A 21,081-nucleotide genomic window follows, 5' to 3' on the forward strand; every position below is an offset into this window, starting at 1 on the left:
CCCTCACCCGCTTCAGGGCTTAAAGGGCCTGGTCCCTGAGCTCTATGGCTTCCCGCAGGACTTCCAGGACTTCGTGCCCCAGGTGCTGCGCCAGACAATAAAGCAATAAGCTGCTGCTTAGTTTTGACACCTGCCAAGGTGTGTCCAGGTGTCAGTGGTTTATTCTAATAGAACGGCTCTAGCGAATAGCTAAGTGGGAGAAGATTCCCTCCTGCATCAACCTGACCCGGCAATTAGAGTCCATCTTATACATAGATGCACATTTTATGTCTTGAAATTTTTAGAGGTGATTAATTTAGCTAGCCAAACTAAGTTAAATGACCTTTTTCAAGTACATCCCAACAGTCTTTGCGTGCCTACTCCTAGACATTACACTGATTCTTTTAAAGGGGATCCAAGTGCTTTGGGTCTTCTGACACCTATTGTGTTCAAAGATAAAACTGATTACTTAAAGGAAAAACATTTTTAGGGGCTCCTAGACACAAGCATAGATGGCCTCCGGGTGTGGCAGCTGCAAGTCCATGGGGTGTGATTGGTATTTCCTGACTTAGCGGAGGTGCTGAATTGCTGGAGGGAGGAAAAAGGCCATTCTCTCAGGAATAGTTTCACAAGGAATAACGCCTCACAGAAAATAAAGCGAATTTGAAAAGATAAAAGGCTTTTACATTTTCTCCTTAAAGTGATAAACTTAAAACGCTGTTTCCATCCTCAAGATAAAAAGTTTGCCTTTAGTTTAAAACAAATCATATTTTCTAAGGTTTACAATAAGGGGGATATTTTAAAAAGATTATTTAAAAAAACCCACATAATTTCCATAAATAAAACTTTGTCCCTTGTCTCAAAAAATATATATTTCAGTGATTGATTTGGTCTTTTAGAGTTATAATAAAAAATTCTTCATTTTAGATTACATAGCTAATAAAACTGTCTTGTTTTAATTACAGTTTTCTTGACATCATATAAAGGATTTGCTATTGATTTACAAGTCTTTGGTGCTCTCATGATTCCTGGTGGTGTTGATCTCCTTTGCAGTCCAGAGTTGGGTTGATGTTAAAAAAAAAAAAGAGCTTTAGTATTTTACAAATAGATATAAAATTTTAAAATACAATCTAAAAGCAATGCAGTTTAAACAGTCGCTTGATTTTGACATCTCATTTAAATAATAGCAGGCCTAATGTTGGCCTCCAAAGAGTACAAGCTATAACTTTTTCATATTTGGGTCATCTATTCCTACAGACAACTTGCCCAAACTGTTTGGATCAATCTAAAATGTTTTTCAGACTATTTGGTAATATTAATTGGCCCCATCCAGATTTTAGACTAATTTCTCTGGTGTTATTAATTGTCATTATTCTTCAGACAAGTTATTTCAAATTGCTTCTGTTTTCACAGATGGGTCATCTTAGATTAAATGAGGTTATATGATGACTTCCTCTTCCAAAATATTGGATACAGGTTTCTCACTTTATGATCAAAATTAAAATTACAAAAATAAAAGGGGGAATAAATCCCTCCCACTTCACTTGTTGACATCTACTAATTAAATTTTTAAAATTTTACAAAAGATGGAAGTACAGCAGCAGAAAGACAATTCCATCAGGTAAAAGAAAAAAGGTTAAGAAGAGACCTTTGCAGATACTGGACAATGGAAGGGACCCAGTCCACTATTTACCTGGGGTAGAGGATAGGCTTGTGTTTTTCCAGAGAACGATGAGCAACCTATTTGGGTACCAGGGTGTGCTGTCCAACTATATCATGAACTCAGATCTGGAGAAGTTGGTTCTACCTTTGGGGGAGCTAATGTACAATCCTGTGACAGTGACACCTCAGAGACTGCTGTACAGACCACAGACAAGATGAAGCTAAACCTGACATGGAACCAACCAAAGAAATTGACCTAGAAGGCCCAGGAAATAGTAATCAAAATAGGAATTAAAGATTTAAATAGGGGCTGGGGATTTAGCTCAGCTGTGTAGCACCTGCCTAGCAAGCGCGAGGTAGTGAGTTCTATTCCTGGTACCAGAAACCACCCCCCCAAAAAAAGATTTAAATAAATGACAGAGTATATAGAGATAAGTGAGCTGAAAATTACCAGTATTCTTAAGACACAATAAAATACAAAGAATATATATATATATTCATTATAGACTAAGGATCGTGTTTTATCCAAATTTTTCTGATAAGAGATCTCTGCTAATTGACAACAAAATCTGACTATTTAAATTATAAATTTCTAAAATTGTAATAAAGTTACTGTAATTTAATTTGGTCAAAAACATATTTGAGTGCACTCTGATTTTGTAAAGATGTTTGTTTGTTCTGTGTACTTGTTTACATGTTTGTCATTCAGGGAACAGCTGTTCCCATTTATTTTGAGCTCAACAATTTTTATCATTTGTTCATAATACAATTGGGTTATACATTTAAAAGCATGCTTTCACCTGAGTTACTAGCTATTTAAGTGATCTCAAAATTAAGATATTTTAACCACAGTCCTTAGGATGAGGACAAATTATTGGGTAGGACTCCAACTGGTGAATAGAGGAGTGGCCAATCTTTATTCATTAATAAGGAGCCCCCAGTGATCTCCAGTCTCTTGGGAAACACCCCAATAATTGGGTCATTTGATCAAAAGAAAGTTTTTCAGTAAAAATTACAGTAAGGTTTTCTCATAAAAAATGCTCTTGGTACAAAACTAAATTTTAACAAAGGTTTTCACATGTGTATGGTAATTCATTAGTGTTTATCTCATGGTGTATTAAATGTATTCATGATTCTAGATCTACAGGTCTTCCAAAATGTAAAACAAAGATTGTATATTGAGATAAAATTGTCTTTCAGATTTAGACCTCTACCTTTAACAAAAACTTGTGATGCATATCCCGTAAAAGGCCAACAAATTAGATAAAAGCTTCTTACGTATTAGATAAGAGGTGATTGGTTAAAAGGGTAACCTCATGTCAAAATGAAAATTTAAGTGTGCTACAAAATGTTATCATGATTGTTATGCAGCAATGTTATGCATGGTTTTGATTTCTAAATTTCTGTGTAAAAATATGTAACTATTGCCTGTTAACATTCTAGGAGGATTTAAATATTAGGATATCCATGGTTGTTAAAAAATAATGGTTCCATTTGTATGTTGTAAAGTATTTGTTATTTAGATCAGATTGTAATATTAAGCTTATTGCCTCCATTACAATGTTATGTCATGAATCTTCTCTGCTGGGGGCCTGGAGATTTAGCTCAGCAGCACAGCACCTGCCTGGCAAGAGCAAGGTCATGAGTTCGATTCCTGGTACCAGAAAAAACAAAAACAAAAACAAAAAAAATCTTCTCTGCTGGATGTTTAACAACTGAGGTTTGGAGACCAAAAATTAGAGAGATAAATTGGGCTAAGAGGACAGCCAATATTCTGGCCATGAGGACAGCCATATTTTGTCTTGCCCGGTCAGTGAAGACTCAGGACATAAGAGAACCTGTGCTGTGACATCCTATAACTCGGTTGAGTCCCTGATTTTCTGATCAAGGAGATTATGGGACCACAGAGAAAAGTGATTCTATGATATATAGTGTGCCTAAGGAGAGAAAAAAAAAATCTCTCAAGCTTTCACAGAAAGCATCTTGGTCAAGCAATGGCCATGACTCATCCAGATGGTTGACACTGACAGAAGGTCAAGAGATGCTGTACGTGGTTCCAAGATGATTCCTAAGGAGACTTAACTGACCTTAATAGGTAGCAAAAGGTTAAATTTTTATTTATACAGGTCTCACTTTAACTTGGTCTTAAACGTCCAGCAGAAAAGTGTAACCACAAGATGTAAAGAAAAAATGCCACAGTAATAGGTTAGTTGTAAAAGGTTCAAGTCATCAGCAACCTCTGACAATTGCCAGCTAGACTGCTAACTGACCACTGTTATGGACTTGGGACCATATTCTTCAAGCACAGCTTTTCCAGCTTCAACTGAACCCCCATCACTTCTGCAACTAAACAGAAAAGGGAGATATGTTGGGAGCCACTGGAGCTGGTTATTGGTCAAGCAGTCAAGCTACCTTAGTACTGAAAAAGGCATCCCGCCAGACAATTACAGTCATTAGTCGCTAGGCAACATTACCCACCCACCCCCATGATACTGACTTTGCAAGTGTATAAAATAAACGCCCCTACTGCTGAAGTCAGTCCTCTTGCTCATCAGGCAAGAGGTAACTGCACCTGATCTCAGCTCTTGTCTCTTGTCTTTATTTTTCTCATACCCACCACCATTTCTCTCCAGGGTACAACAAGAGACCAACGATGTTCACTACAGAAATAGGGAATAGGAATAGGGAATAAGAATACCTGCTGAGGGACAAGAGGGCTCTTAATGGGTTGTCAACAAGCCCACCTCTCCAAGGAAGTTTTAGAGAGCAAAATCACGAATTAGGTACAACATGGGACAAACTTATGATTAACCAATAATATTGCAAGTCTACTCACTTAGGTAATATTGATCCAAAGGTAGCAAGGGCATATGGGTAACATGATTAACCTTTGTTAAAAAATCTATAGTCTAGGGGCTGGGGATTTAGCTCAGTGGTATAGTGTCTGCCTGGCAAGTGCAAGGTCATGAGTTCAATTCCTGGGACCAGAAAGAAACCAAAAAGAAAAAAAGAAAATCTATAGTCTTAATCTTATCTTTAGTCTTAGTCTTAATAGATTTAGTCTTAGTCCTAGTGCTCTTAGCTTTAGCCTTAGCCTTAGCCTTTTAGCCTTTTAGCCTTTTAGCCTTTTAGCCTTAGCCTTAGCGATATGGTGAGCCATCCCTAATGAGACAATGGGAAATCTCAAAACAGTGATACCAATAACCTCCAGCTTCTGTTTATCTCTTAGGGAAGTATGTAAATCTAGTCATTATGATTTTAATCTTCAGATGCTCCTCCAGCCACAGTTTTGATGAGTTCTCACCTTCTCCACTGACTCTCTCAAGGGCCCAACCTCAGTCTGAGTGCCTAATATATTTATACCTAACTTAGTTGTCTATAATAGAAGGGCCACAGATGTGAAAATGTCCAATATATTCTCATGGGTTAGTTTGATTTTTGACAGAGGAGGAGATCAATGAAGACAGAACTACACCAAAGTGCAAAGTGTTGGTATAGGTGTTATTTTAATTATGTAAAAGTCTCTAATGGAATGGATTTGATAGCTGTTGGGTATAAGATAAAATGAAGAGTTATGGCTATTATGAAACCCATGTCCACTTTTGTAAATAAAGTGCACTTGAAAATATATTACACTGGGCTATGCGAGGTTGAAACTTGCCATCACATTGTGCAGATTCTGTTCATTTCCTCTGATGACCATTTGCGTTGTCTCATAAATATTCTTTCTTTATCCTATATGCCATTTTATTGTCAATGGTTTGGGGGCTGTACCTCCTTAAGGAATGTAGGTACTAATAGCATCAAAAATCAACTTATGAGCATGGAAATATTGCTTACTATGTCATTTAACTTTTAATATTTCCTTTGCCAAGTCTCCAATTTAAAAGCCGTCCATCTTGTCTTTTGTTCATGAAAAATTTGGACAGTTTTAGTTGATGACATCTGCATTAAATTTCTAAAATCTTAATGAAACACTTTGCTTAAGTTTGTATCTTCCAAAAACACCTAAATTTGTTTTTTATGTATTTTTTTTATTTTCAAGAGAAAAAAATAAGAAATACATAAAACAGAGTCTCAAGAAGCGTTAATATGAGAGTTAAAATAATTAATACCTTATATGTTGTTGTCTTCATACTAATTATTCAGAGTACAAGATATAGACAAGATATCTTTTCCAAACAATATTAGCACAAACCTTTCTTTTGAATGAACTAAGAGAAATTAGCTGTATATATCAACATACTTGTAACTATGGGAAAAAAAAACAAGCCATATGGCAGCCATAAAACTGCTCAACACATAGTATAATCTAATACGTTTCCTGTAGTACAAATGTCTGAGTTTCCCCAAAATTTACATACTGGAACTACTTTTCAATGTGATGGTATAAGTAGGTCAGAAAAGACCTTTGCAAACTATTGAGATCACTCAGTCAGAAATCTCAATAATAATATATATTCACTTATAAAGTTGAACAAAAACAGTTTGTGGAGCCCTTCTGTCATATAAGAACTCAACTGGAAGTCACCATCTTAGAAAAAATCTCAGTACACATGTAAGTTGCAAATGTACTAATCGTGGAATTCCTAGTCTTCTCAACTGTGACACATAATTATTTCACAATATGAAGTCATCTGCAATTTTGGTTAAGACATCTACAATACACTAAGTCAATGGCTAGAAATACTTTTGTGAATGGTTTATCACCAGTCCTGGTAGCAGACAGATGGCAAAAAGACTATATTTTCATTTCTTCTTTCAAACTAAAGGATGTAGTCATTCTTGTATAACTGTGCACCGATTTTGTCTCCTCATTAATTCGCATAATCAATGCCATGAGTATCCAATGGAAGTTAATGTAATGGACTGCTGCTTCACTCTACTGGTGTCAATGCAGTTAGTTTAATCCTAAGATAAAAATAAATCTTTACATAAATTTCAAAACAGAAGAAATCAGCAAAATATAGACAGCGTCCTACAGGTCTACAGGCATCTTTAAGTAATATAATAGAAGCCTCTGCTAAAAAACCTTCTAGAAGTTGGCAAAAAATATGCAGTGTCTGAAGAAAAATTTTTCAAGTGGCCAATAATGCAGAAATTTTTCTGAATAATTTTTTAACAACTTTCTTTTATAGATAAGATGACCTAATGCCATGGCAATGCCTAGTTAACACCAAATTACACACTCAAACCAATTATTTTACCTTACCAATGACTGATATACACAATTTTAAAAATTTTTAGAAATATAACCACTGTACATTAATTACTGTCTTAAAAATGCAAGAAAAAAGAAAATATTGTGGACATATCTTGGAGCTATAGTCATGTTAATTTTGATAATGTTAAAATGTATTTGTTAGACTCAGGAATCCCAGGCTCCGGGTATGTGTGCACACACATGCCTTTAGTGGGCAGATGGGCTGGAACCCTGAGATTTAGGATAGTCAGTCATGGGCAGGTGTAGTAATCTGCAAAACCAGCAATGTGGAAGTGTCTGAAGTAACAGTGAGAAGCCAGCAATGGGGCTCTGGAAAACACCAACAGAAGACCAGTCCCAGCCCCCATATCCAGAGGCCAAGATCAGCTCCATACCCAGCACAATTCCCATGGCAAACTTGTTTGGAGTACACAGCACATTTCTGAGATCTGACATGGACACTATCACAGAACTGTAAACACCAGAGGTATTTCACTATTTTTATTCTCCCGTGTTTGTCTGACTAGCTATCCCTTTCCTATCCGGTTGGAAGTCCTCTTGTTTTGTCTTGTAATATGTGGTTATTTTTGTTTTTGGATTTTTTTCTCTCCTTTCTTTCTCAGGTCTACCTTTTTGTTTCCTTTTCTATTTTCTTCCTTTCTTTTCAGTTCTCCTTCTCTTTCTTCCTTCTGCTTTTCACTGTTTAGGTTTCTTACCTACCTTTTTCATTTTCTTCTATTGATCCTCTTTCTCTCTTTCCATAACTACTTTTTGAATTTAAACTTTCAAGTGAATAAACACTGTCTCTTCTTTTTCTGATTACTCCTTCACACTCTATTTTATTTTTTCCCTCCTGAGTCCTCCAGTTTCCCAAAACTCCGGTGATCAGCCTTTGATTTCCAGCCTTGACTCTATTATATTTAACCTCACTCATCACTGTGGCATATCCCCTACTCATCTTAAACCCCTTGAGCCCTAGAAAAGGGTAAAACCACCTCACTAAGGTGAAAATCACTGAATACAAGTCCATGGTATGTTTGATTTTGTTATATAACTTTAGAGTTTGCTCCTATGGTTGGAGGTAGCAGGTCAATGGTTATCATACTTTGTCAGTAGTTAAGCTGTACTTGAAAATATTGCCATTACTAACTGTACTACTTTGGCCAGGAGGTCATACATGTTATAATCACTTTTTCTCCCCTATATGGTAATGCTGTGATTGTATGGGATCATAATCACCATTACAGCCCTGTTCCAAAGGATTGGGTGCTGAGCCAAATAGTAACCTTAAATCCTTTACAAATTGAGAAGGTAGGTTCATAGAATAGCTATATAGAACCACCTACATCTAGAGGACATCTATGAAGAACAGACATTTCCTAGAGAGGGCTCAATGCTAGTGATAAAGCTATCATAATAAGCAAGCATCAACCTAGAAAATAAATAAAATAAAAAAGAGAAAATAGAAAATGACAAGGAGCGGAAGTAAAATGAAACCCCAAGTCTGGAACACAATGAGATAAATGAAACTGGAAGTCAAACACTAGAAATTTCTGAAATGATAACAACAGAAGAGAAAAAAACAAGTGGAAAAGGTTATAGAGAAAATAATCTCTCAGGTACAGAAAGAAATGATGCTTAAAATCAAAGATATTGGAGAAGACAAAGATAAAATAATAGATGAGTTTAAAAAAATGATGGAAACAAAAAATGTCCAACACAGGAAAGAAATGGAATAAGTGAAACAGATCCACACAGAAATCCAAGAGATGAAAACCTCCATTGAAAGTACATGCACCAGGCAAGCGTTCCCTGAGCCTCAGTAGTTCATCCAAGATGAACTGTCTTCCAGATGATCCTTGTCTCCTGGTGCTGTTTGCCTGGTGATGTATGTATGCTCTTTGCTATTTGAAACTGTCTCACCAGCTCACATCCATTACCACTCACCCACCCAGTCCTTCCCATAGTAAATACTGAACTTCCTAAAAATGCATATTCCTTTCAAAAATTTACACCTGATACAGGGTTATTCCTTCTCAGATTCAATCACATCACATGTGAAATCAAGATGTTGTCATGAGGCAAAGATAGAAAGTTTTCAAGAACCTGTGATTTAGACATGACAGTGGAAGAGTGCTTGCTCTTGGGCAATGTACATGCTTTTTGTCACTTGGCAAGCTAGTCAGTCATGAGTCTCCTTCAGACAAATTCTCTCTTTTCTTCTGCTGTGTCAAGCAAGACATGCAGGACACATGTACCTCTCTATTAAAAGAGCAATTCGTCCTTATCTGATGAGTGTAGGATTCCATGTGCCAAATGTACTTTTAAGAGTAGGTAGTAATAAAACACATATATACATACATATAGCATTTTATACACATACATACCTATGAAAAAATTTAATTGATAAATTATGCACAGGTAGAGATTTATATTACTTAATTCTGCAATGGTTATTAAAATCATAGTGTAACTGATGCCATGGGAATGTGTAGTCTTTCTACGAATGTTGCCCATTATTGTACGCATCCTTCTGGTCATGGTGTGACATCACATAACAGTTATATGAGACCAGTTGAGATACACGATGGATCCTAGTGGCATGAGATTTAATCATGCTGAAAATAGCACATGATTTGAGCCCTGTCATTTTCAGGTTTGTAATTTTTAATACTGGATCCTACTAAGCTGACAGAATTAACGTGTACAGTAAGAGGGACTATGATTACCTTGGCTGCTGCCAAACCATGGACACACCTACTAGATATACAGGAGTAGAGTCTGTGCCTCAAAACACAGGCAACCCTGCATCTAAGTTTTTGGTAGGTGAATCTGATGCTTGTCTTCATGTACTGAACTCATATGATTGTGATTATCACATACTTGTGCTGGACACTTTTGCTTTCCATTTCCAGGGTCACAATGAGGCCTTACACTCATCATTTGGGATTCTCTTCATGGGAATCATATTCTGTGGATTTTCTTTAGAAGCATGGGAAGGATGCTGAAATCCTTATACACTTATATACTCAGGAACCTGCTATGTATAGATGATCGAATTTAATATTGGAGGTGTTGTGTTTAATTTTACTTTTAGGAGAAAAAAATAAAAGAGCAGTAATTGGAAAATGAGAGATTTTTTTACAAATGGAAACAGAATGAAGAAATGAAGGGACAGAAAAAGAGTGGAATGGTAAAAATGAAAAGTTCATTTATGTGTCATATACATGTACAACTTTCTGACAACCAATGTAAAGATATACTACAGATATGAACTAATACAAATTTCGTTAAGATTTTGTTGCTTTTGTGCTGTTAATCTCGTTAACAGTATGACTTGAAGACATGCCATAAAACCTGCATGTCTGTGTCTCTTTCTAGAGGAAACAATTGATATTTGGGTCATTGATCTGAGTAGAAAATAACTGTCATGAGGAAAAAGTGGTCTCATGCAAGAGGACTTGGCATTGGTGAACCACAAAAAGTGGAAAACAGAAGCTTTGTATACCTGAATTGCCTTAAACAGGTGTGATATTTGATGCTGTCATCATCCAAGAACATCATACTCCATGTTTAGCCTTGGAACACAGACCTTTATTAGGCTCTTTTATGGGGCTTCAAAGTCTTTCCCTCAGACTGTGCTTGCTTTATTGGTTCTTCTTATTCTTAAGTTTCTAACTTCATTTGACCAGTCAGTAGTTCCCCTGATTTAAGTCCTTAGGCACCCATTATAGGAGTATTCATCCTCTGATTATACAAGGAAATTTTTACAATCTTTTCTAAGGAAAGTACAAAAAGAAATTCTTATCCACAGGCCACTTTTGTTTTCATGATTGCAAGGTTGATACATTGTGTCAAACTGAGAAATTTAGAATCTTAATTGACTCAACAGGGGCCAGGGTCCTCAATTTGTAGACATCCTGAGCCTGTGCAAAAGGACAGGGAAATGATGTGAGTGCTACACTCACCTCAGGATGGGTAGCCTGCTTATAATATAAAGAAGAGGCTTGCCTCCCCTCCGTGTTTACTCTTCTTACTTTTGCTGTCTTTCATAGTCATGAGCCATCACCCTTCTGCCATGCCACCCTGACTCAGAGCCAGCTGATTATGTACTGAAACCTCCACAGTGAGATTAAAAAATAAAAAAAACAACTTTCCTTGCTTAAATTTGGGGTCCATTATTTGTCCCAGCAATCAGAGAAAAGTAACCAAGACAGAATTTGGTAATAAGAGTGGGGTCATTGCTGTACCTATACCTGATCATGTGGTTCAAGAGCCTTTGGGAATGGCTTATAGGAAGAATTCGGAAAGGTTTTGAGATGGCATCAGAAAGAGCTGTGATGGAATGCCTTAGACTGTTCTGTATGAGATCCTGGTAGAGCTCAGAAGACTAGAAGGCTGATAGAAATTCTGCCAATAAAGACCAGGCTTGGGAGGTTTTTACTGGGAAGGAGAGCATTGCCTGCTGGACTACACATGATATGTGTTATGGCCTGGCAGAAAGTTTGTCAGCACTTTGCTCAGGTCCAGAGATTTTGCCTAAGACTGAGATAAAGGGCAACAAACTAATTAATCTGGCAGAAGAAATTTCAAGGCAGTTGAATGTTGAGGTAGTGGCATGGAAATTGTTGGGGGGGGGTTAGCAAGACTTATGTTGCAAATCAACAGTAGAGAGCCCAGCAGAATGATTTAAAATGTAAGTTTGGTCAGAAAAAAGGCTCCAGTAAAGCTATGACTACAAAGATACAGCTGAGGAGAAACTGATTGTGGAGAAGGAACAGGAGAATATAAAAGATGGCCTAAAGGTATCACATGAAGCAGCAAGTCTCCAACCTTTGCAGTCTCAAAGCTGCAAAAGTAAAAGAATTTGCTTTGAGCAGAAAGCTGCAAAGCACCATGTCCCAGAATGGCAAGTAGCACAGAAAATTTGATTCTCTGAATTGGATGCAGAGCGCCCAGCAATCCGGGCACTTGACCACTACAGCCAAGAAAAGAAAGCCTGGTTACTGCTCCAGCTGGCAGCAGACCATGGCAAAATCCATGTGGCACCAGTTGTAGGCACATGCAGAGTGCAAGATTTTGGGGTTAAGAAGGATTCCATCCTGATTTTAGAAGGCTTGGGAAGCCTGGTAGTGTGTCCCTGAAAGGGCAGTGTATGAAGCTGTGTGAAGCCAAAGATTCAGTGGACACCCTAGAAGTTTGAAGCCAGGAATGTGAATCACCTGAGGAAACCTGCAAGGAGGGAGCAAAGCCAGTCAAAGGGAGAAACCATGAGACCTACAACCACCCAAAATAACATAGAGGTGGAGCCACCCAAGCCTCTTGGAGTTCCCATCTTGCCACAGATAGCTTCAGATACTGGACATGAACTACAGGATGTAATGTTTGCTTGCTGGATTTTGGACTTGCTTTGTTCCCACTCCTTTGTATCTGTTTATAATTTTTGGAATGAAGTTTATTTTGTGCCATTGATTGTTGCAAGTGTTTAACTTTTCATTTGTACAGGGGGCTTGCAGCTAAGAGTTTGCCTTAAATCTCAGAGGAGACTTGGGACTTGGACTTCTCAATACTGCTGAAACTATTAAGACACTGGCTACTCTTGCAGATGGACTAAATATGTTTTGCATAAAGGAATATGCATGAGCCTGGGGAACAAGGGCAAAATGTTATGGTTCTAATATAATATAAAATTGACAGACATAATACTGGTTCTTATGGATTGTTAAACCTGTGTTAAAATGTTCAACTTGTGAAATGATAAGAATAAACAAGTCTTTGTATCTGGAAACTGATGTAAAGAAATGTTTATGATTGCAAGTTGACAAGAGAGGTTCTCAAGTTGACAAGGGATGGAGTGTAATGGTTGAACATTGTGTGAAATTAAGAGGTTGAAAAGCTTGACTAAGTGATTCAGCAAGGGTCAGAGTCTTTAATTTATAAACATCTTGAGCCTGTGCAAGAGGAGGGAGGGAGATGATGTGAGTGCCACACCCGACCCAGAGTGGGTAGCCTGCTTACAATATAAGGGAGGAAAAGAGGCTTGTTTGATGCCCCCTTTTCACTCTTGTTGCTTTTGCTGATTTCCACTGCCATGAACTATTGCTGCTCTGCCATGCCACCCTGCCTTCTAGTCAGCTGATTATGGACTTAAACCTCCACAAACTGTAAGATAGACAAACCTTTCCTTCTAGAGTTTTGGGTGTTGGGTATTTTGTCCCAGCAGCAAGAGAAAAGTAACCAAGACAATGGTACCAAAGGTTTGTAACAACATAACCCAATCAGAAATTGAGTAGCTTTTATATTGAAGAACACTGTATAAATTATATCAATGTTAAAAAGAGAGTAAAAGTACAGGTCAAAGGAGACCAAGTGAGACTCACGCACATACCTTAGCCCAATGTACATGTTTGAAGGCAACTGGCACATACCCCAAACAAGAGACACTGGTCCTTATGAACAATGAGAAATGGCATTATATAACTTTATCTCAAAAACTGGTAAAACAAAACACAATCTGAATTATACCATAAGAAATTCATTTTTTTACCAAACTGACTGATACCTCACATGCAGCACATTTTCCTTCCTGTGATTAGTTCAGGGTATTAGGTAGCAACAATAATGATTATGAAAGGTAGAATGGCATCATAGCATCAGGGAATAGAATAAAGGCATTTGCCTTGTACATACAATGGCAACCATTCTCCCCAAAACAACTATACAGCTGACAAAAATTCCTTTCAAAGTGTTGTTACTTATAAGTCATATCACAATTTATACTTTCTGGAGATAGTACTATAATTTATGATATGCTTTTGGAGACAAGTAATGATCCTAATGGTCTATGGCAATCAGAAACTCACAGCAATATGGTTTATTTTGGGTACACGTGGTAGAAAAATTAACACCAAATTAAAAGCCATTGCAATATAAACATGAAAAGTAAATTTTTGATGGCAAGAAAATATAAATATTTATGTAAATGATAATATTGGCTCCATTAAGAAAGAAAAACATGCAGCATTATGCATATGTACATGACAGACTATACAATGATGTTAGGATTTAAGCAGGTATCTTGTTACATTATGAAAAACATAACATTGTTAATCTATAAATTGTGTGAAAAACTGAACTATGTCACAAACACATGCTCACAAGCCTCTGAAAGATATAAAGATATATATATATATATTTATTTATCAATATAAAATGTAGCATCAGATTCAGAAACATCATTTGAAACACAGATAGAGGATATGCACCAAAATTTTTTTTAAAACTGGCAAAATCCCAACAATTAACAGAAAAACAATATAAATTTAAGTTTTTTTTAGTGGCCTATACCTCTCAATTTTAAAAACGAAACATTAAGTACATAGACCCTAACCATACCTGAAAGTATAAAATACATTTTTCAATTCATCATGTTTAATTAAAAGACACTATGGATTAAGACAGAGACACTCATAAATACAAAATTAGGTCAACTCAATATTTTTATATTAAACCCTACAGATACATAACCTAGATGCATATAAGTGATTTACTGAACATGACACAACGTATGTACTTTAGGAGAGCTCTACGTGGCATTTGTATTTTCTACAAACTTTGTGCAGAAATTTTTTCTTTTAGTTTTTTTCTGGTACCAGGAATCGAACTCACAACTTCGCACTTGCCAGGCAGGTGCTGTGCTGCTGAGCTAAATTCTCAGCCCCTTTGTGAAGAAATACTGACAGCAAACTTTTTGTATTAATTATTTCTTCAGGCCTCCACTATATGAAAAATTTTCACAGGATTTTCAAAATAGGCTTAAATATTTAAAGTTTCTCCCCAGGGGCTGGGGATTTAGCTCAGCGGCAAAAGCGCCTGCCTGGCAAGCGCGAGGTCGTGAGTTCGGTTCCCGGTACCGGAGAAAAAAACCAAAAAAAAAAAAAAAGAATCTTTAAAGTTTCTCCCCAGTCATGTGTCTTTCATATATTTAACAGTGTATGTGGACTAGTGTCTTTCCCAATTGCTCATATACATAGGATTTCTGCCCAGTAAGTTCTTTCATATATGTGACAACCATCATGTGTGCTGAAAGTATTTGCACATTGCTTACATACATTGGATTAATCTCCAGTGTGAGTTCTTTCATGTGTCTTATATTCACTGTGTCTGCTGAAAGCTTTCCCACATTTCTTACATGCATAGTGTTTCTCTCTAGTGTGAGTTCTTTCATGTGTTCGCCAATGACTGTTTGTGCTAAATGCTTTCCCACATTGTTTACATACATAGGGTTTCTCCCCAGTGTGAATTCTTTCATGTATTTGACAAGATCTGCGTGTGGTAAAAGCTTTCTCACATTGCTTACATACATAGGGTTTCTCCCCTGTGTGAATTCTTTCATGTATTTTACAATCACTATACCTGTTGAAAGCTTTCTCACATTGCTTACATACATAGGGTTTCTTCCCAGTGTGAAGTCTTTCATGTATTTTACAATATGCATGTGTGGTAAAAGCCTTCCCACACTGTTTACATACATAGGGTTTCTCCCCAGTGTGAGTTCTTTCATGTCTTCGACAATGAGTGTTTCTGCTGAAAGCTTTCCCACATACTTTACATACGTAGGGTTTCTCTCCAGTATGAACTCTTTCATGTGTTTGACAATGACGTTTTGTGCTGAAAGCTTTCCCACATTGCTTACATACATAGGGTTTCTCCCCAGTGTGAAGTCTTTCATGCATTTGACAATATGTACGTGTGCTGAAAGCTTTCTCACATTGCTTACATACATAGGGTTTCTCTCCAGTGTGAAGGCTTTCATGTATTTGACAATATCCACGTGTGGTAAAAGCTTTCCCACACTGCTTACATGCATAGGGTTTCTCCCCACTGCAATTTGTTTCATGGATCTGAACATCACTGTGTGTGTCTGTTTGTTTCAGGTCCACATTAGCATCCGGAGTATGAAGGCATACTTCTTCTTGTTGTTTCCAACCTTTATATTGATAGCACTTCCCTACCTCTTCACTTCTGTAAAGAAAAAAAGTCAAAATATAATGGGTATCCATATTAATGATCTACCAGGACAAGTTCTATTTTTATGCCTATTAGGAAACTGTGACAATGAATTAACTAAATGCCTTGCAGAATATCTTCAAATCAGCCATTCCCAAAAGAGTGGTAATCATTTGGGAATGTTAAAGTTAGTTTATTTTGAAACACAGAATATTTAGCTTCATTTTCAGCAACTGGTACATATGTGTATCACATATTGATCATTTGGTGCCTTTTCCTGCATTGCTCTCCCACTTCTAACAGTTTGTCTGTTTCATCTCCAAAAAGTCAGTCTCTCCCTTCTCTGTTACCTCTGCTGTACTTTACTCTCTAATTTATTTTTTTTTCTCATATGAGAGAAACTACATGACATTTAACATTGTGTGGCTGAGTTATTTCACTCAAAATTGTGAAAGACCCACAAATATATGATGTTATTTATCTTTTTAGTGGATTATATAGCACATTTTCTTTTTCTTTTCAGGGCCTGGAATGAAACTCAAGTCTTAGCACAAAATCTCCAGCTTTTTTATTTCTTGTTTTGAGAGACTGTCAATCATGATGAAGGTGGTGAGGCTGCGCTTCAGCTTGCCATTCTGCAGAATCTGCTTCCCAAAGTGCTGGGTTTTCAGAATACACAATTATACTACCAACAATTTTCCTTATCCATTCATGCAGTGATAGATATCTGACCTGATTCAAAGGCTTACTGGCTATAAACTGACCTGCCTTAAAAAAGGGTATGCATGCATCAGTATCATATGAAGATTTTGACTCTCTTGAGAATATATCCAGGAGAAATATGCCTGGACCAACTTTTACAGACATGTGTACTGATTATCATAGTGACTGTACTTAGCATTGCATCAGCCTTCCAACAATGTTAAAGCAGAATGGACTCAATTCCCTAGAGAATGGCTTGAAAACAAGCATTGAAACACTAACATGCATTTGTATTTTGAATATTGCTTGAAGGTTAGCAATTTTTAGATACTGAATGTGTTATATTCACATGTATACATAAATGGATGTCCTAAAGGTGCACTCCTGTGAAAACCTGAACTTTGTTCTTTTCATATAGTCTATACGCAATACCTAAATGTAACTTCATACATTTTCATGATTCAATTGTCAGATTATACATACTCAAGTTGTACACATCTTTGGAAAATATTTTTGACATTAAAGTGAATTTTGCCTCACTGACTTGGTTGTCATGTTTGTGCCTGCACACTGCCTCTTGAGAAATATTCTTTTTACTTGTGGGTGCAAATTACCTTAGAAATCTCCAGTAATTTTTGTATTCTTTTCCAACTTCCTGGTTATCCCCAGCTCTTCCTGAATTGTAGAGAGAAATATAAGGACTTATTATATTAATTCAGAAAAGTTAATAGATTTCAATTAGATTCATGATATAGTGTAACCAGGACTGAGAAATTCTTCAAATTGTTTTCACATTCTTTGTAATGAAACAGCACTGATGAGCAACAGACAATATTCTCTGATATTACAAATGAGAAAGAGCTGTCATCCTTACCTATAGCAGCCAGGTTCCTAAATATTTCCCCCATCACATCTCTGTACAGCTTCTTTTGGGATGGATTCAGCAAAGCCCACTCCTCCATGGTGAAGTTCACAGCCACATCCTCAAAGGTCACTGCCTCCATGTTCCTAAAGGTTTCCCCCATCACATCTCGGTAGAGCTTCTTTTGGGATGGATTCAGCAAAGCCCACTCCTCCATGGTGAAGTTCACAGCCACATCCTCAAAGGTCACTGCCTCCTAAATGATCATACACACATTTCTCAAAGGAAGGTTGAGACTCACACCTGGGATGTCTTAATTCCTCTCATAAAAAGTTGAATTGAGAGCCAAGTGTGGTGGTGCATAGCTGTAATCCCAGCACTCAGGAGGCTGAGGCAGGAGGATTGCCATGAGTTCAAGACAAGAGTGAGCTCCACAGTAGGTTCAAGACCCACATGAACTACATAGTGAAAGGCTATCTCAATAAAACAAAACAAAATAAAACAGCTGAATGGAGAATGTATCCTTGAAACCTTAATTCCATGACCTGGTCATCAATTCCATGTACATGCACATTTTTTTCAGACAGCAATTCTGATGCTGGATTGGAATTCATCACTAATGCAGTAGCAGAACAGAAATACTTGTTCTTTCACTAGGTCTTGTCAAGGGTATCTGTGCAATGTCTCTAAAACAGAGCACACAGTGGGACCTTACAAGACCACCATCCACAAAGCACGGGGGCAAATGAATATCTAATGAATCATTTTGATACCATATGATCCCATACCATGTCATTACTTATGACATTGAGTCCTTCTTTCTTTTATTGTTCTTAAGCAGAATTTTAAAATTTGAATTTGGTTGCATAAAAAACATAATTGAATATCAAATATGGTACATAAGTAATAACTAAAATATTAATAGAGAATAAGTTTTATTGGAACAAATCTATGGTCAATGAAACCAGGCAAAGACTGAAACTTATCTTATAGCTCAGTCACCAAATGATCACCTTCCACTCAGATATAAGAAATTCTAGGGTGGTGCGAGAGGAAGATGAATAAAATGTATCATACGCATCAACAACCAATATATCACAGAGTATATAAGTAAAATTTCACAAAAGGAAAATTTCAGCCAGGTGTGGTACATGCCTACAAGCCCAGCACTTGGGAGGCTGATGCAGGAAATGGCCTCAAGTTTGAGGCCAGCCTCAGTTACATAGCTGTGTGAAATAGAAAGAGAGAGCCTGACTCAAACTCCCCACAAAGTAAAACTTTGAAAAAAGAATAACTTCATAAGACACCTTTGATGTGTTTTAAAAAATTATAGCTACACAGTACAATAAAATTCTAATGACATTCAATACCTTTTAAGCAAAATGGTTGATAGCTTCCATTATATACACAAAAACACATTCAAATTCCACTTTTCATAAGACAGTACCATTATTAGAGAAAATGACAAACACATCTCAATAATGGAACATAGAATTCAGTGGGTGGACAGGTATGTGGGAAATTGATTGTTGATAGAGTTGGTTTTATGTATGTCTGGAAGGAATCACAATCTTTTATGTTTAGTGAAAAATAGGTTATGTGTTTGGGAACCTAGAATGTATAACCTTCTACTTTACCTGCAATATTTATGTTACATATTGAAATGAGAAAGATAACTTTGAATGCTTGAATATTCATAATGAAATAATTTTTATATTTGAAAAAAATTTTCCTCAGAAGAAAATCAAGTACCATCAGAATTAGAATTATAAATTAAAAACATGAGATATAAACCAGGCTGGCATACATTTAGTGTGTGCATAGTATAAAAATTTTGCATAGGGAATAAAGATCAATGAACACAATCTAAAAAAAAATCATTACCACATATCTAACTCATGCAAAAACACTGAATAAATAATAAAAACCAAACTGTTTTTAGAAAATCACTAAAGAAAGTATAAGTGTGGGAGAACACAATAAGGACACAGACTTATGGGAAAGTGGAGAATCAATTGCTACACTCTACATTCATTTCCTTTACAGTTTACCAAAATTTACAGACCAGGAACTTCTTTCCAATGCACAGAGAATACATTGTGCTATTATTCCTGGACAGAGATGTGATTATTTTCAAGTAAACTTGAATAATCCTGCATCACATGACCAATAGAATGGAAGAGAAAGCACCTGGCTCGAGATTTACATATCAACATTTTTGAACAATAGTGAGAAGAAAAAACTTCTGAAAATAGTTCTCTTTGCAAGTCTATAATAATCATTTATTGAAAATCCCAAGGAAGGAAACCAAAAGAACATGTTTCATAGAAACTCACACATGGTAAACTTAGGAAAAGTCTCCAAGTGGGAGAGTGGTCATCCCTGGGGCAAGAGAGGGTTGAATCAGGTAGGGTATCAATCACCTCGATGCTCTCAAACACTGCCCGAGGCCCAGTGAAAAACTTTCTGAATATTTCCAGGTTACTTACATTCTTAGTGGTAAGTCAAAACAACAATTTTGAAAATAAAATTTATTGCAAATATTTAAGAACTAAATCAACATTAAGAAAACACATTAATTTATATCTGTCTGCATTCATATACGAAAAGATGAGACAACATTCACACACTGGGCAGCAATAAGCAAAGCAGCACAGTTGCAAACAAGAGACCCACAGACACCCAGCAATCTATACTGCCCATCAGGAGGACGGGTTAGACTGTCAGAGAAAGAGAGCACAGATACCAGAGCTGATCACTGCCTACATATCTGGGTTATGATCCCAATGCTGTGCCCACCTGGACAGGAATGGATGTTATTTTGACATTCATAAGGGTAGCTTACATAGAAACCTATGCAAATGGAAGGGGCGGGGAAGAAGCGTAGACGTGTGCGCGCCCTCTCCCACGGCCACCGCTGCTGCCTCCTTCTGCTGCTCCTGGTGCTGTTTGTGTGCTCCTTCCGTGCGTACCTGGTACCTCTTTTGTGAAGCGGCAGCTAAGAAGACGGGTGCTCACTATGGCCGACGAAAAGCCCAAGGAAGGAGCCAAGACTGAGAACAACGATCATATTAATTTGAAGGTGGCCGGGCAGGATGGTTCTGTGGTGCAGTTTAAGATTAAGAGGCACACACCACTTAGGAAGCTAATGAAAGCCTATTGTGAATGACAGGGTTTGTCCATGAGGCAGATCAGATTCCCATTTGACAGACAGCCAATCAATGAAACAGACACACCTTTGCAGTTGGAAATGGAGGATGAAGATACAATTGAAGTGTTCCAGCAACAGAGAGGTGTCTACTAAAAACGGAACCTGCAGCAACCCTACTCCAGAACTCTGTTCTTACAGACCAAGAATACATTCTCAATTAGAAAACTGCAATTTGGTTCCACCACATCCTGACTACTATAGTATAGCTTTCTCTATTCTTTCATTTAACCCTTCCCCATTTCTTTATTGTAAATAAAGTATCTGGTGTATGTGTACAAGCATATTGCTCTTTTTTTCTGTTTGTTTACTAAATGGCTAACACTATGTTTTGATTGACATTAAATGGAAATGGGATGGGGAATTACTGGTCCTGTGAAAATAATCCCCTTTCTCCATTAATGGCATGCTCATCAGCTCTTATCTTTATATTCCAGTAAATTACTTTGCTCTCAC

General features: G+C 37.0%; 2 protein-coding genes and 1 pseudogene across 3 annotated transcripts in view; 1 reads left to right on the forward strand and 2 right to left on the reverse strand.

Moving 5' to 3' along the window:
- Window positions 1-21,081, reverse strand: part of LOC106147348 (zinc finger protein 709-like) — a 78,186-nt gene that overhangs the window by 36,434 nt on the left and 20,671 nt on the right. The window lies entirely within an intron of this gene.
- LOC102028899 (zinc finger protein 136-like) overlaps window positions 14,799-21,081 on the reverse strand; it is a 27,024-nt gene continuing 20,741 nt past the window's right edge. Inside the window, exons 2-4 of the mRNA XM_013508413.1 lie at window positions 17,430-17,673; window positions 17,170-17,230; window positions 14,799-15,868 (exon numbers count right to left, since the gene is read on the reverse strand). Coding sequence (XP_013363867.1) covers window positions 14,962-15,868; window positions 17,170-17,230; window positions 17,430-17,634 — 1,173 coding nt within the window. The 5' untranslated portion in view covers window positions 17,635-17,673 and the 3' untranslated portion in view covers window positions 14,799-14,961. The remainder of the gene's footprint in view (window positions 15,869-17,169; window positions 17,231-17,429; window positions 17,674-21,081) is intronic.
- LOC106147350 lies at window positions 17,642-21,081 on the forward strand (annotated as a pseudogene).

This window comes from Chinchilla lanigera, unplaced genomic scaffold (genome assembly GCF_000276665.1).
Source record: "Chinchilla lanigera isolate Chin_1 unplaced genomic scaffold, ChiLan1.0 scaffold00145, whole genome shotgun sequence".
Classification (NCBI taxonomy): Eukaryota; Metazoa; Chordata; class Mammalia; order Rodentia; family Chinchillidae; genus Chinchilla; species Chinchilla lanigera.